The sequence below is a fragment of the Centroberyx gerrardi genome, chromosome 1 (genome assembly GCF_048128805.1).
Source record: "Centroberyx gerrardi isolate f3 chromosome 1, fCenGer3.hap1.cur.20231027, whole genome shotgun sequence".
In the NCBI taxonomy this organism is placed as follows: Eukaryota; Metazoa; Chordata; class Actinopteri; order Beryciformes; family Berycidae; genus Centroberyx; species Centroberyx gerrardi.
The window spans coordinates 16,392,730-16,406,589 of NC_135997.1; the positions used below are offsets into that span (position 1 = coordinate 16,392,730).

A 13,860-nucleotide genomic window follows, 5' to 3' on the forward strand; every position below is an offset into this window, starting at 1 on the left:
CCCCGTTATGAAAGTAATATCGGTTTTTTTTTTTCAAGATTGTGGAGACAACAACGGCCTTACAATTTAACCAAATGTCACCTGTGCCCCCTGAGATGAGGCATGGTACTGTACAATATCACTTTCCTCAAGCCTAAAATGAATGGTTAATCAAGCACCATACTCATCTCACAAGTCTCCCACTCTGTTTGTGTTGTTCTTTATCACTCCTGCTACTGCCATATTGATTGTCCGAGGCACTGAAACGCCATGTAATTTTTCAGCTAACATATCATGAATAACAGGCCTGACCTTTGGACTTGTCTTATACTTCATCGACTTTTGTTTATGACTTTCTTTTTTATTTCTATTTCCTTAAATAAGTCATGGAGATATTGCGACACAGTCTCATGTCTTTCTCATTGACTGTGTGAGCTGTTGTTGTTCCTCGGAGTGAGTCATGTTTACCTGCCTCTGAACCCTCCCCTTTATTACGCTTCACCCTGATAAGAAACTAGCAAACAGACAGTGGGCCAAAAATGTCCGTTTCTCTCCCCCTCTTTCACTCTATCGCAGTCATCTGGAGGAAAGTTTAGGATCTATAAGGTCTCTTTAGACTATAAGTCACTAGAGTGGACACTTAGGGAGCTTCTGTCAATCCACCACAGCAGTTACAGAGACGACGGAATAAAGAACATAAGATTTTAACACCCAGAGACCAGATCAGGGGGACAAAAAGCGAAAACTGTGACGAAGGAGAAGGATTTTTCTCCAGACTTGGAGGCCTGTGACAAAGAGGAAGTGCGCTGAATGCATGATCTGGAAGTCACTGTGGATGTCAGTGGAGGTTGGCATTTATCAAAGCTCTACCAAGCCATACAGCTGGACCTAGTCCCACCTGCTTAAACATATTCAGCAGAACCATGAAGTTGACTGGGACAATACTAAACCTGGACTCCAGTCAGTACAGCACCACCGTTGAAGGCTCCTGCACCGTGGTGGAGTTTGACAACCTGAGGGTGTTACCTGTGGAGACAAATACAACAGGTATGATGATAGCAACCTCACCCCATTCACTGTAATGTATCTGATACTGTACCAATACCAGCAATACCAAAAGAGTCTTCATGAATTGATTTGCCATGGTTGAATATTTTTTGGTGTGTGTTTGTATTGGCTTGGCTTTCTCTCAGGTCCTGTGCAGCCCAGTTGTGTTTTTCCATATTATTCTCCCTACAGTAATATTTGGCATATTTATAAGGCATATTTGATATTCTAATGACATAGACACCAAAAGTACCTTTGCAATGACATCAGCTCTCACCCCACAACATGCTGAACAAGTCATTATTTTCAGAAGGAGAAGAGTGCTCAAAATACCTCACTTCCCCCCTGATCTACTTCGTACTCCATAATCTTATTTTCAGTCGTCATTATAATTAGAGCTCTGTTGTGCTGAATCAGGGCCTTTCCTTGGCACTTTTAAGGGAGAGAGACTTTACGAGCAGCCTGCTCTTCAAACGCAGATAACTGTGAGGCAGATGTATTCTAATCTCTTAATTCAATCTAACTGATCTTTGACCACAAAAAGCATTCTCCTTGTTAAATTGTAATCCCTGGCTGCTCCATCTCCCAAAACTAAGTATGCAATTTACATACATTATAGCCTGGGGCCATGTCCGTGCAAGCGTCCGCGCGGGAACACTACACCAAGAGAGTGTATTTGACGGTCAGTGGTTTTAAGAGAGACAATCCTCCAGCAATCAAACACTGACAGGATGCAATTTAGAGCAACACGGAGGGAGATTGAATTTAAACAGAGCTCCCAATGTAAAATTAGCCAGAGGAGGGTTGTGGACTTTGGCTTGCCACTGACCTCTAACTGCTTTAATTAAATGGGGAGTTTCCTCTTCCTCTGAGTAATAAGCAGCAGTGCTCCTTGGAGGCCTATGACTCTGGCAGTCACAGAGAGCAGTGATATCTCTACCTATAAGCCTGCTTTTATTATCACCACCAGCGCTGTTCTTGCCAGACCTGTGAAACAGCACGCTGGTGACTCCTGTAGAGCATAAGTTCACAATCAGCACGTTTCTGTAAAGTTCTGTGCCTCTGCAAGGTTATTTCTCTTCGCAGAGGTGGAATAAAGATTCATTATTCGCCTTAGTTGATGATGGGGGTCATAAATGATTGTCTCTGACAAGGTGCCTATCTGCTGTTACACAATGCTGATATTCTCTGGGCTAAGTGATCTGTCTCAGATGCTTGTGGGGCTTGTTAGTTCAGCCTCAGAGATGTTTATTTATTCATTGGCAGCCAAACAAAAGGGGCCCGTGTCTTAAAAGTCACACAGTGTCCCATCCCTCCTACAATACTACTGTATATCTCTTGTCTCCAATTCAAAGTTGACTAATGTTTTCCTCAGGCAATGAATACGGTGCACGGAGTATTGTATCTTATCAGAGCTCTGGAGTTTTGATGTGCCTATTATCTCTTAATTGACAGCGTCAGCAGTGTCAGCACCCACCTCTCCACTGTCGCAGCCTGATGGAAGTAGGCTTTTGTGCTCCATATGTGCAGACAGGGCCACAGGCAAACATTACGGTGCATCTAGCTGTGACGGCTGCAAGGGTTTTTTCAGAAGGAGTATCCGCAACAACCACACCTACACCTGCAGGTGAGACCCATGTGACACAGAATCTATCAATACTGCAGGTCACTGATTAGGGACACTGTATTCATTTGATATCTTAATATCTTTCAACATATTGCAATAAACTCATTGTGGCAGGCAATACTGACCAAGAGCATTGACAGTAAAGTGGAGAAGTTTCAAAAGGTCTTCAAGTCAAAGTGAATGATAACCTCATGGTGGTAAAGCTAGCACCCATTGTAAGGTGAGATATGTCATCGAAGAAGCTTCACCTAACAATAGAAAAGCAAGTTGAGGGTCATTGTCACTGGGATCTGTCCAGACAAGGAAGCAATAACCCATATGCAATGACCGAGGACTCAAAATCAATGGTGAGATATAGCTGTAGAGTCTTACTCTCCCATGTGAGAAGTTGATTTAGCCATGACATGCAGACTGTAGGACTTGTCATGTCTCAGGTCACATTGAAAAGTGTCCCCGAGTGTGTAGCGAGTTGTTAGGAATCTGTCCTTACATGTAAATGCTCAAGAACAACATATCCAATAATACATGAGCGAAAGTTATTCCTAAACTTCAGAATGTTCAGCATGTAATTGTGTCTTCTTCTTACAAATAACAAATTCTGGTAAAAAAACAACAGGTATAAAAGGATTTATGTGTCTGTGCTTATATACATTTTCATCAGGTTCAGCAGGCAATGTGTTGTGGACAAAGACAAAAGGAACCAATGTCGTTATTGCAGGCTACGAAAGTGTTTCAGAGCTGGAATGAGAAAGGAAGGTGAGAGGCATGATGCTGTTTTTTAATCAGTATATCCATTTATTTTTTCATTGCATACTGTACACCTCACTCTTTAAATTATAAAAATGTAATTGCACCACAAGGACCTGCATAAATATTATTGATGTATGTAGGAAGCATGACAGTTCACAGTCACGATTTTTAGTCACGATGCATACCATGTCCACTGCCAGGTGACAGACACTGCCTCAGTGGATTGAGCGTCTAGAAGGGTTTTTTACAATAGGGGAAAAGATAATTTTGTCTGTCTCTTCAGCAACAGTGAGTGAGTGAGTGAGTGTCTGTGTGGGTGTACACGCATGTGTGCGTTTGTGCATGTGTGCACCCTGTACCGTGGGTCTTATCTTCTACTGACTGCCACAGATAGCCAGGGAAAAGAGATGGGATTAGAAGAGCCATGAATAGTCTCTTCACATGAATAATTAACATGGCTGAGTATGGGCAAATATTTGCTCTGCAGTTTTCAAGAGAGACGTGCTTCTCTGAGCCATCCTGGGGAATGTTACATAAAAGAGAAAACTGAAGTTATAACCCCCTGAAGTGAAGGTCAGGACTACTAATTCAAATGTTTACCTCGCTAATTCGTCTGGTGTCTTGCATAACATGCAGCAATTTCACTTTCAAATTATGCCACAAGTACAGCAGTAATGGAAACACAAAAGTATACAGTTAAACAAACCACCTCAGGCAGCCAGTCTTTTTATACTATTCCCTCTGAGCCCTCTCCCTCTGACTGTCTGCACTCAGACTACTCCAATCTATCACTTAACTGATGTTCCATAGAAGACTCATTTGTGACATTGTCACGCAGGGCCATGTCAGTGAAGCAGAGAGGGAGCCTCTCGCTCTTTCTCCTCCTCTAGTTTGATTAATAGGCTCCTGATTGGTTGCTGAGAGGACAGCTCTGATGACTGATTGCTCTGAGACTCCGTCTTGTTGTCTGACTTTGCGGGGGCATATTGGAATCAGGCTGAGGCCATCCAGATTGCTCTGTTCCTAATGACTCTCGCGTAGGGGTCGTCAACATGTGATTGTCTCCCCTGTTAAACATAATCCACACCATCAAGCTTCCCCTAACATGCAGTCCCACACCTTATTGACGCCGGCACGTTTAACAAGCTGTCATCACCATCAGAATCTACATCATCTACACAAGAGGATTAAAACATTACCGCCAAAAAATATCATGTTCGTTGATACTATATATTTTGATTCACTCTTTTCACTTTTTTCATGTACAGTAAAGCCTGGAGCAGCAGAGAGCCAGAGGGTGTATCCCAAAAGTTTTCACTACTCCTCCCCTCCCCTCCGCCACTACCACCTCTCTCTTATCAGGGAATAACTTTGAGGCGATGAGTAAAAGAAGGGGGGAAGAGGAGAAAAGAGGAGGAGAGGAAGAGAAGAGAAAACTGTAAAACATTCTGGACATGAGTTTATGAACTAATGATGACCTTAAGCTGAGAGCTATCCACTCAATGGAGCTTTTTGGTCAAAATGTATTCAGATATGTGCTGTATAGACCGCATAAAGAATGTATATTTTGGGTTTATGTTTTTAAACAATGAATAACAGTGTAAAGACGTGCTTTCACATCTCCTCAACTCCTCGATCATATTACATCTGAGACCATGACACTTGATGTCATGGTTAGGATTTGTTTTAAGCAGCCTCTCTCATTTCTTCGACAGTTGGGAAGTGGGCAACATGGAGGCATTAACATCAGTTTCCATATCACAGAGGATAGAAGGACCTTGCGGAGGAAAAGAGTAGGACTTTTGGGATGCATCCTTCAGGAGATGTTTGAGGAAAGAAAGAGACAGGGGAGGAAAGCAAGAGTGATACTTGGAGGTTTGGGACGCGCCAAGAAACTTTCCTGATGGTTCTCTCCCCTTCTTTTATCCCCAGCCGTTCAGAACGAGCGAGACCGCATCAGCAGCCACAGAGCCGAGGGGCAGGGGGGGGGCACTCTGTCCATCAGTGTGCTGCTGCAGGCCGAGGCCAGTGTGCATCAGGTACCAGACTGTCGCTTAAAAACTCACAGATACAATGTCCTGCGCTGGAAATGTAGACTTCCATTTCCCACACAGCCCAGCCAAGAGAGTCCTTATCTGTTTCTGAGAATCATGTAGATAAAGGCCAGAGATGGAGAGGATATAGGTTGCACTTTAGACAGGCAGCTATTCAATTCCGTGGAGATTGTAGCTGTAGGCTGGATTCAGTTACTTCTTAGAAACGACAAAATTGCCCAGGGACCCCATCTAATCATAGCCTATTTAATTGCACCGCTAGGTCTGGGATTGTGTGCCAATGTTCAATTACCTTCAAATGCATAATAACAACCAGATATCCCCTTTTGCATGTGGAAGGAATGCACAGAATTGAATTGGATGATTGACAAACGAACTGCTAAATGCGGCTGGGTTGTTTTCCATCTTGGTCATCATGTGATATCTCCTGATGTGATGTGATCACCACATCAGAAAAAAAAAAACTTACTCTACCTGCCTCATCTTGCTCTTTATCCTTCACAACGGTCTAAGCATGCACCAAAGACCTCACAAACCTAGCAAAATCCTCACCGTCACCTTACCCATCCCCTTTTCATCTTGTGAAGACACACACACACACACACACACACTCACACTCACACACACACACACACACACACATCCACACACATTCCCTACAGTTCATTCCCACATTACAGTATCACCTAAGCCCACTGTGAACTCTCATTATGCTTTGCCACTCTCAGTTCCCAGCCCCGGTCTCGCCTATGAGTTGTGACATCAACACCAAGAAGATAGCCTGCGTGGGAGACGTGTTCGAGTCCATGAAGCAGCAGCTCCTCCTGCTGGTGGAATGGGCAAAGCTCATCCCAGAGTTTTGCAGCCTCCCGATAGACGACAGGGTATGGAGGAGACTGACCAGCCAGCCAAAAGACTGTTTATAGTAACAGCTGACTTACACCTGTCCATGCAGACTACAATAACAGCAGCTGCCGTTGTAATTTGGTTCACTGGGTGTTATTATTTTTCAGTTCAGGTTGATGATTTGGTTCACTAGCTGTTTGCATTTTTCAGCTGTAGTTGACATCAGATCTCTGTGTGTGTATGTGTGTATGTGTGTGTGTGTGTGTGTGTGTGTGTGTCTGCAGGTAGTGCTGTTACGAGCACACTCTGCTGAACATCTTATCCTAGGGGCGGCCAGGCGCTCTCTGCCTTACAACAGTCTCATCCTTCTAGGTAACACAGATAAAACCTGCTACTGGTTGTGTCCTTTTTTCATCATTTCATCATTGGGTTTAAATGCAGAGGGAAACACTTGAATTTTATGCATTTACAGTACAGTGCAAAAGTCTTAGACACATGTTAAAAGAATCCATAAAGAGAAGATGCTTTCAAAAATTTCAAAAGTTTCTAAATATCAAAAGAATTACTATAAAGAGCAGTCTACTGACACACTAATGCAGAAAACAAATACACTTCTAAGACAAAATTTATATAAAAAATATAGGGTGCCTAAGACTTTTGCACAGTACTGTATGTAATATTTTTTCTGGCATATATTGTAGTAAATTGTATTCTTACTGTAACTTGCAAATAACATAATACCTACACAGCTGGGGTTTATGCTAAAATATCTCTCTCTCTCTGGAATGTGTTTTATGTTTGTTTGTTGAACAGGTAATGACTTTGTGATCCCACCGAGCGGTGCAGAGGTAGAGGTATGCAGAGTGGCTTTCCGTATCCAGGAGGAGCTGGTCAAGCCTCTAAGGGAGCTGGACATCACAGACAAAGAGTTTGCCTGCCTCAGAACCATCGTCTTCTTTGCCCCAGGTCAGTCAGTGATTTTCTGTAGTTGCTGTTTTCCCCCGTGACTTCATCTGTCGTCCCAGACAAAGACACAAACTTTGCCAGGAATCTTCTGCTTCATGGTTTTCTCCTGGGTCTCTTTCTTTTCTCTGTCCTTGGCACCTGTAGGTTAGTCTGGGTGGTCTGGTTTCACCATGTTTCAGGGAAACCTACTAATAATATCAGGGTGTGGTGAGGTCCTGGCAGTCAGGGAGAGCTGACTGCCTGCTGGACTTTATGACCCATATACCTGGGGCTGTGATTATAGCAGCAGAGCCAGGCTGGAGGGCCAAAGGACCTGAGGACTGAATGGCCAAACTGACTCAACAGCAGCAGACTGAGTCCCAGAGCCAGACAAAGACAGCCACCATGCAGAAATAAACAAGTCTATCCTCCATCTCCTCTTGCATCAACTTTTACTCAAGCATTTCCCCAATCCTCTCCTCCTCAAACAGTTATACCCTGTTTTTGTTGGGATATAAAATGATAATTCGGTAAAATAATGTAGGTATACTCTACCCTCTCTGTTTCTGACTCTGTAGACAGTGATAATCTTGTCATACTCCTTTTGTCTACGTTGATCATACCTTTCTTTCAGCCTTTTTAATGAAGATAATTTACAGAAACAAGCTTTACTTCAGTGCACTGATAGCCCGTTCTTTACATTACACTCTCTCTTCTTCAGTACATGCCTCTTTACCTGTGTCTCGCAGACTGTCCGGGATTGCAGAGTCCTCAGATGGTGCGGCAACTGCGTTTCCAGGCCCAGGTGTTGCTAGATGAGGCAACCTGTGAGCAGCGAGGCCGGTTTGGGGAGCTCCTGCTGATGCTGCCTCCCCTGCAGAGTGTGGCCTGGCAGATGGTGGAGACTCTCCACCTGGCACAGCTGCTGGGGGAAGCCAGGATGGACAGCCTGCTGCAGGAGATGCTGCTAGGGGAGGGAGCCAAAGCAGGGCAGGGAGCATGCATGGGTAGGAGTCACTGCTAGCTACTTCTAAAGAGTTACATGTGCTTTCACTCAACGAAGAAAGGTTTGAACTGGTAGGCCTATCTAAACTGAACTGATACACTGATGAGTATGTTGAGTGTCCATCTGCTCTGACTCTGAATAGGGTCTGCTCCAGATTTCCCCCTCCCTTCAGACAACAACCTGGCTCAAGACCCACTAGGTGAACATGGAGGTTTGCCTAGCAACTTCACCTCCGTCATCCTTCCTGTCCCCACATGTGAGCACCCCTCAAATCCACTACCTCTACCATAACACTTTTGAACATCTCCACGCAAGTAAAAGTTAGTGTAGTATTGTGTGTTCTCATAACGCTACAAGTCAAATAAAGTTAAGTGAGCTCATAGACTTCATCACCACCCAAAGGGAGGCCTCATCAAGTCTTCTAGTCTAGTCTAGAGATTTGCTTCCATGAAACTTGATTCAGTTTTGTTGAATGAGGAATTTTTTGAACTTCTGACTTTGTTTAAACTGTCACATTATGTGTGTTTGCAATGGAACATACTGAATCCTCATGTGTGTTACATGCCAATGCTGATGTCTGTCTGTCTGTCTCACACAGCTCTTCCAAGTGGCTTCCCTGGTGCCCACACAGACTGGCACTGAGGTGTACAGACACGGTGAAGCTGCCAGTGAGCCCACAGCATCTGCCCACGGCATACCAGTGGCACCTGTCCACACCTGCCTCCGACAAACACCTCAACAAGCAGCAGCCACTTCACCAAAGAGTGGAGGAGTGCTGCGAGCTAGAGACAGAACAAACACAGTCTAGCATACACACACACACACACAAGCCCACGTACACACACATACACAAAACTTTATGCAGTATGTCAATCATGTATCCAATATGGCTCTTTATTCCCTGGTGGTGACACTGGTGGTTAATCTGTATTAGTTAATGTCTTTTCAGGTTCATGAGGTGTTCATTTGGTCATTAGGCAACACAAATGATAGTAGTGACCAGAACAATGATGAGATTAGATTTATAATGAGATTAGATTTATAATATCAGAGCTAAAAGTTAGTTTTGTACAGAAAAAACGTAAACAATAAAAACACATGTTCAGCACATCATGTACATATGGAGTGACATATAAACAGTAATACCTACATGTAGGGGCAGTGCAGAAGAAAAACAACTGACACATGCCAATAGGTAAATTGTCATTAAATGTATGCTGTGTGTGTGAGTGAATGAGAGAGAGAGAGAGAGAGAGAGAGAGAGAGAGAGAGAGAGAGAGAGAGAGAGAGAGAGAGAGAGAGTATAAGAGAGAGAGGATGAGGAGGAAGCACTGAAATATATGTAAAGCATAATGCACGCAGCAAATGATTTTAATTGTACCTTTATGTCTGACCTGTACATAGAATTGAACCGTATCTTTATTTTACAACTGTGCAGGGACTGTTCCCAAAACTTGCCAGCAGAGGGCGCACAAAGCCTGTTCAGAAACTCCTTTCGCCTTTCTTTTTGAAACGCTTTTCTTTGTAAATGGCAACTCTACCTATGTTGTTTGTGATTAAAGATGTTATGGAAATGTGAATGAAGACATAGCAACATTTCCACAACAGAACCAAGTGGGGCTTAACAGTGCAACATTGCGTAATTGAAAATAATATTTGATACTGAGGGGTCTGATAAATCACCACTATTGGCAAAACGGATGTGAAAAAGATCCCAGAAATGTTGTTTTGATGGAAACTGAGTGGCATTAATCAGACGTAAGCACTGGATACTGTTGTTTGGATCTGTTGTTGGAGCCATGCTAATAGAGACAGTGATTAGCACCTGCCAGGCAACCAAGATCCAAGAGCATTGGTTGTGGATACAGTGTCCACCTTAATCTCCACTCTTTTCCTTTCGTGTAGGGTGGGGCTGAACGGCAGAAGCCAGTGAAAGTTAACGAGCATAAAGACCTGATGTGAGGGATGAGGGGGCTGCACAGGAGAGGCTCAGAGGGGTCGCTATGACTCACCAGGGTGGAAAAGGGGTGTTCTGCATAATGAAAGGCCCACTCTTTCTAGTCGCCCCGTGTGTTTATTTTCACACCCAAAATACCGAATCCATACAGAAAAAGAAATCCATCCTTTCTCCCCGTCTGACGGCGATGGCAACCATATCCACAGCAGCGGACATAATCTAAATAATGCACTGGTTGTTAATCCCTCTGTTCTGAGGACCGAGCACGCGCCCTTTGTTAAAAAATGTTCATGCCTTCACTTACAGGAATTAAGGTTACCTAAATAGTGACGTGTTCTCTTTCCATCAGAGGCTGTACCAGCTTCAGTAACATGAGCTATTAGTCTGTACCCAATCACTGGGGGAATCACCGATATTCTCAGAAGTTATATAACATTATATAATCACTTCAAGTTAAGTGGTACAGTTTAATTGGAAGCAAAAGAGCTGCTTCCTCACAGGGTGGAAGTCTTCTCAGAGTTTACATTTCACTGACAGCATACATGTGCTTGGCTTATGCTCTTGTCGGCCGTATACATTAGATCATATAGATCAGCCTGGTTCCTTTCAACTTTGTGCTGCCATGGCATGAGGGCAAGATGCTTTGTAAAACTATTACACTACAAAAACTATGCACATAAATACATTTTGTGGAGAAGTTATTCATACATATGCATCATGGCAAGAAGGTCCCGGGTTTGATTCCTGCCCCGGGTCCTTTCTGGGTGGAGTGTGCATGTTCTCCCCGTGTTCGCGGGGGTTTCCTCTGGGTGCGCCAAAAACATGCAAATCAGGTGGATCGGAGACCCATAGTACAAATGTGAATGTCTGTCTATCTGTGATGGACTGGTGACCTGTCCAGATGGTTTCCCTGCCATTTGCCCAATGTATGCTGGGATAGGCTACAGCGCCCTGTGACCTTGAATAGGAATAAGCGGGACAATGAATGAATGAAATTATGGTAGACATTGATGTGTTTCTCAGTCAATTGAATGTATTCTCTATGTTTTACCTGACTGATATTCAAGGAAATGCCCATCTTTTCCTTCATGGTTGGAATGGGATGCTGGCTGGTGAGGAAAAGCTATTTTTCGATATAGTGGGAGAGGCTGCGGGGCTGCACTCTCCTCTATCTGTTGCCCTCCTGTCTCAAGTGCTGTCGCCTCCCTGCTGCATGTACTACAGCTGGACTTTTCCACATCACTTCACCTTTGTCCTCAAAGCTTTCCTGGCTGAACAAAATCAAAGTGAATTTAGATCAAACTTGTGGCCCTCACAGCACAAAAGTGGGTCTTCCAGCTTGCCCATCATCATCTCTGATACACAGCCAGCCTTTGCAATTCTGCTGTAGCCATGTCTGCACCTTCAGATTGCTCCGCCCTTGGCTCTGGGTTGTGTCTGAGATTTAGGTTAAGTGATTTGTGTTGACCTGCATTCATCGTTAGGAGGAGAGGGAGGATTGAGAAGTAAAATCTGTTTCCTCCTGTGGAAGGAAACTTGGAAACAAGAACATGACTGGAAAGTGTGCATAATGGGCATTCCTTCTGTAAACAAATGTATTCTCCATGTAATCTCTCTTCTTCAGGCAGAAATAAAACACAGCATGATATGTAATAATCTCAATGGGACTACCTTGTTGAATAAAGGTTAAATAAATATATAAATAAACGAACTATGCACACTGATCAAAATGTCTGTAGATGCACCATCATTAGACAGCTAAGCCATGTTTCACTGTCCTCCCTGAGGATGATGTTGTGTTAGTATTAAAAAGGCAAAACAAAAGATGGGACCATACAAAGCGGCACACAACCCAGCATTGACACCATGCAATGCACATCATAGGAGGAGGATGCGAGAGACAAGCAACCAAACAATAGAGCAATAGAGTAAAAAAACACATTAAAGCAGATAAGCACGTCACAAAATATAAAGAAAGTAGCAGTATCAGTTAACATGTTTACAAGCAGGCGATTCACCATCACTACAAAGTAATGATTAGGCAAAAAATAAGTAAATATAAATGTTGGAGGGGGTGAGGAGTTGAACTGGGAATGTTCACGCACTCTTGTCTATTTGAATTGTCAAATAATTGGCCTTGTTCATGGACTGACTTTACTGTCAGTGTAGTATCAAAGATGCGTTTGGTTGCTACCTGAGTTGACTCTCCTCAGAACACAGAGGAAAATGCTCTCTCTCTCTCTCTCTCTCTCTCTCTCTCTCTCTCTCTCTCTCTCTCTCTCTCTCTCTCTCTCTCTCTCTCTCTCTCTCTCTCTCTCTCTCTCCCGCTCTCTCTCTCTCTCTCTCTCTCTCTCTCCCTCTCTCTCTCTCTCCCACTCAAACTATTAAGTAGGCTTTTAAAGCGAGAACATGAGATAGTTGATAATGGGCTCCTTCTCATGCTCAGGTTTCATTGTTTGTCACTGTTAAGAGGTTCAACGGTGACACTGCTACTGCTGCTGTGATGCTGGTTTCTTTCCCAGGGGCCTGCTGTGCTGGCGGTCTATTGATCTGTCAAGCCCAGCAGAGAGCGCACCGATCTGTGCTAAAAAGTGAACAACTCAAACCCTCAGCAGTCAATATCATCCTCCACATCCTGAGTGAGAGGAGTGCAGAGCCAGGGATTTTATCTGCGGCGGTACTGTACTGACCCCGTCCTTTTGTGCTACAATATACAAACCCTTCATATCAGTTCCGTTTTCCACTGCGCCGACCAGCTGTCTGTTGTGGAGTGTTTGGACCCCGACACTGCCAAACATTTTGGAGCTACTTGGCCATCTACGGGCGTATAAACTTACCATTGTGTAATCTCTAAATGCTGAAGAGTGAGACCTGCTTGTCTTGGTTCGCTCTACTGAAGCGCACGACGTATCCATGCTGCAGTGTTATGGGATTATGTTAGTGTGGAAACGGCAGTGGGAAAAACGAGCCACGTCACCAAGGCTGAATAATTTCCTCTGACCATGAAACGTTGACATCATCAAGTCAGAGGTGATTAAAATCAAACATCCATCTCTCCAAGTTATGAAATCACTGTCTAGCTGCTTTTCATTAAAGTCATAAGAACCTTGTATTTTACCATCAGAAGCACCAAAAGTGGCACGTAAACAGCATACAGTACAGATTACTCGAAAACCTACTGTACTGTACGAGACGCCTTTCTAAAAATTCAGAGAATGAAATGTAAGAACAATATTGTGGTCAGTCCCATTTTCTAATCTGCGGGATAGTACGGGCACATCCCCACAGCCCACAAAAACAACAGTAAATATTTCAGAGTCAGTAAGAAAAAGGGCAATTATGATCCTGCTAGAGCCTTGGAAAGAGTGACAGGCCGACCAAGGAAGAGGGAAAGAAAGAGACAGAGAGATTGAAGATGCAATAGAGAAAAAGAGAAGTCGTGGGTCAACAGTTTGCAGCCAGAAGACTGAAAAGCCCGGAGGCCACGATGGAACAAGATGACTTAGCTGCTGTCATTGCTCTTCTCCGGTGCCCAGAAAGGCAGGAAACATGGCTTACAAGACCTCCAACAGTGGGATAGGAACCTAAATGCTGCTGACTCCAGTTCAGCACTGCCACACTGCTCTCGTCTCTTACAACCAGGGATTTT

At 43.8% G+C, this 13,860-nt stretch overlaps 1 protein-coding gene across 1 annotated transcript; it reads left to right on the plus strand.

Moving 5' to 3' along the window:
- The first annotated feature begins 902 nt into the window (after window positions 1-902).
- Window positions 903-10,216, plus strand: hnf4b (hepatic nuclear factor 4, beta). The gene is made up of 11 exons (XM_071905344.2): window positions 903-1,026; window positions 2,491-2,653; window positions 3,315-3,409; window positions 5,336-5,442; window positions 6,186-6,341; window positions 6,588-6,675; window positions 7,117-7,269; window positions 7,998-8,255; window positions 8,409-8,510; window positions 8,863-9,035; window positions 10,160-10,216. Exons 1-11 carry the CDS (start codon window positions 903-905, stop codon window positions 10,214-10,216), a joined length of 1,476 nt encoding a protein of 491 aa, XP_071761445.2.
- Window positions 10,217-13,860: the final 3,644 nt, after the last annotated feature.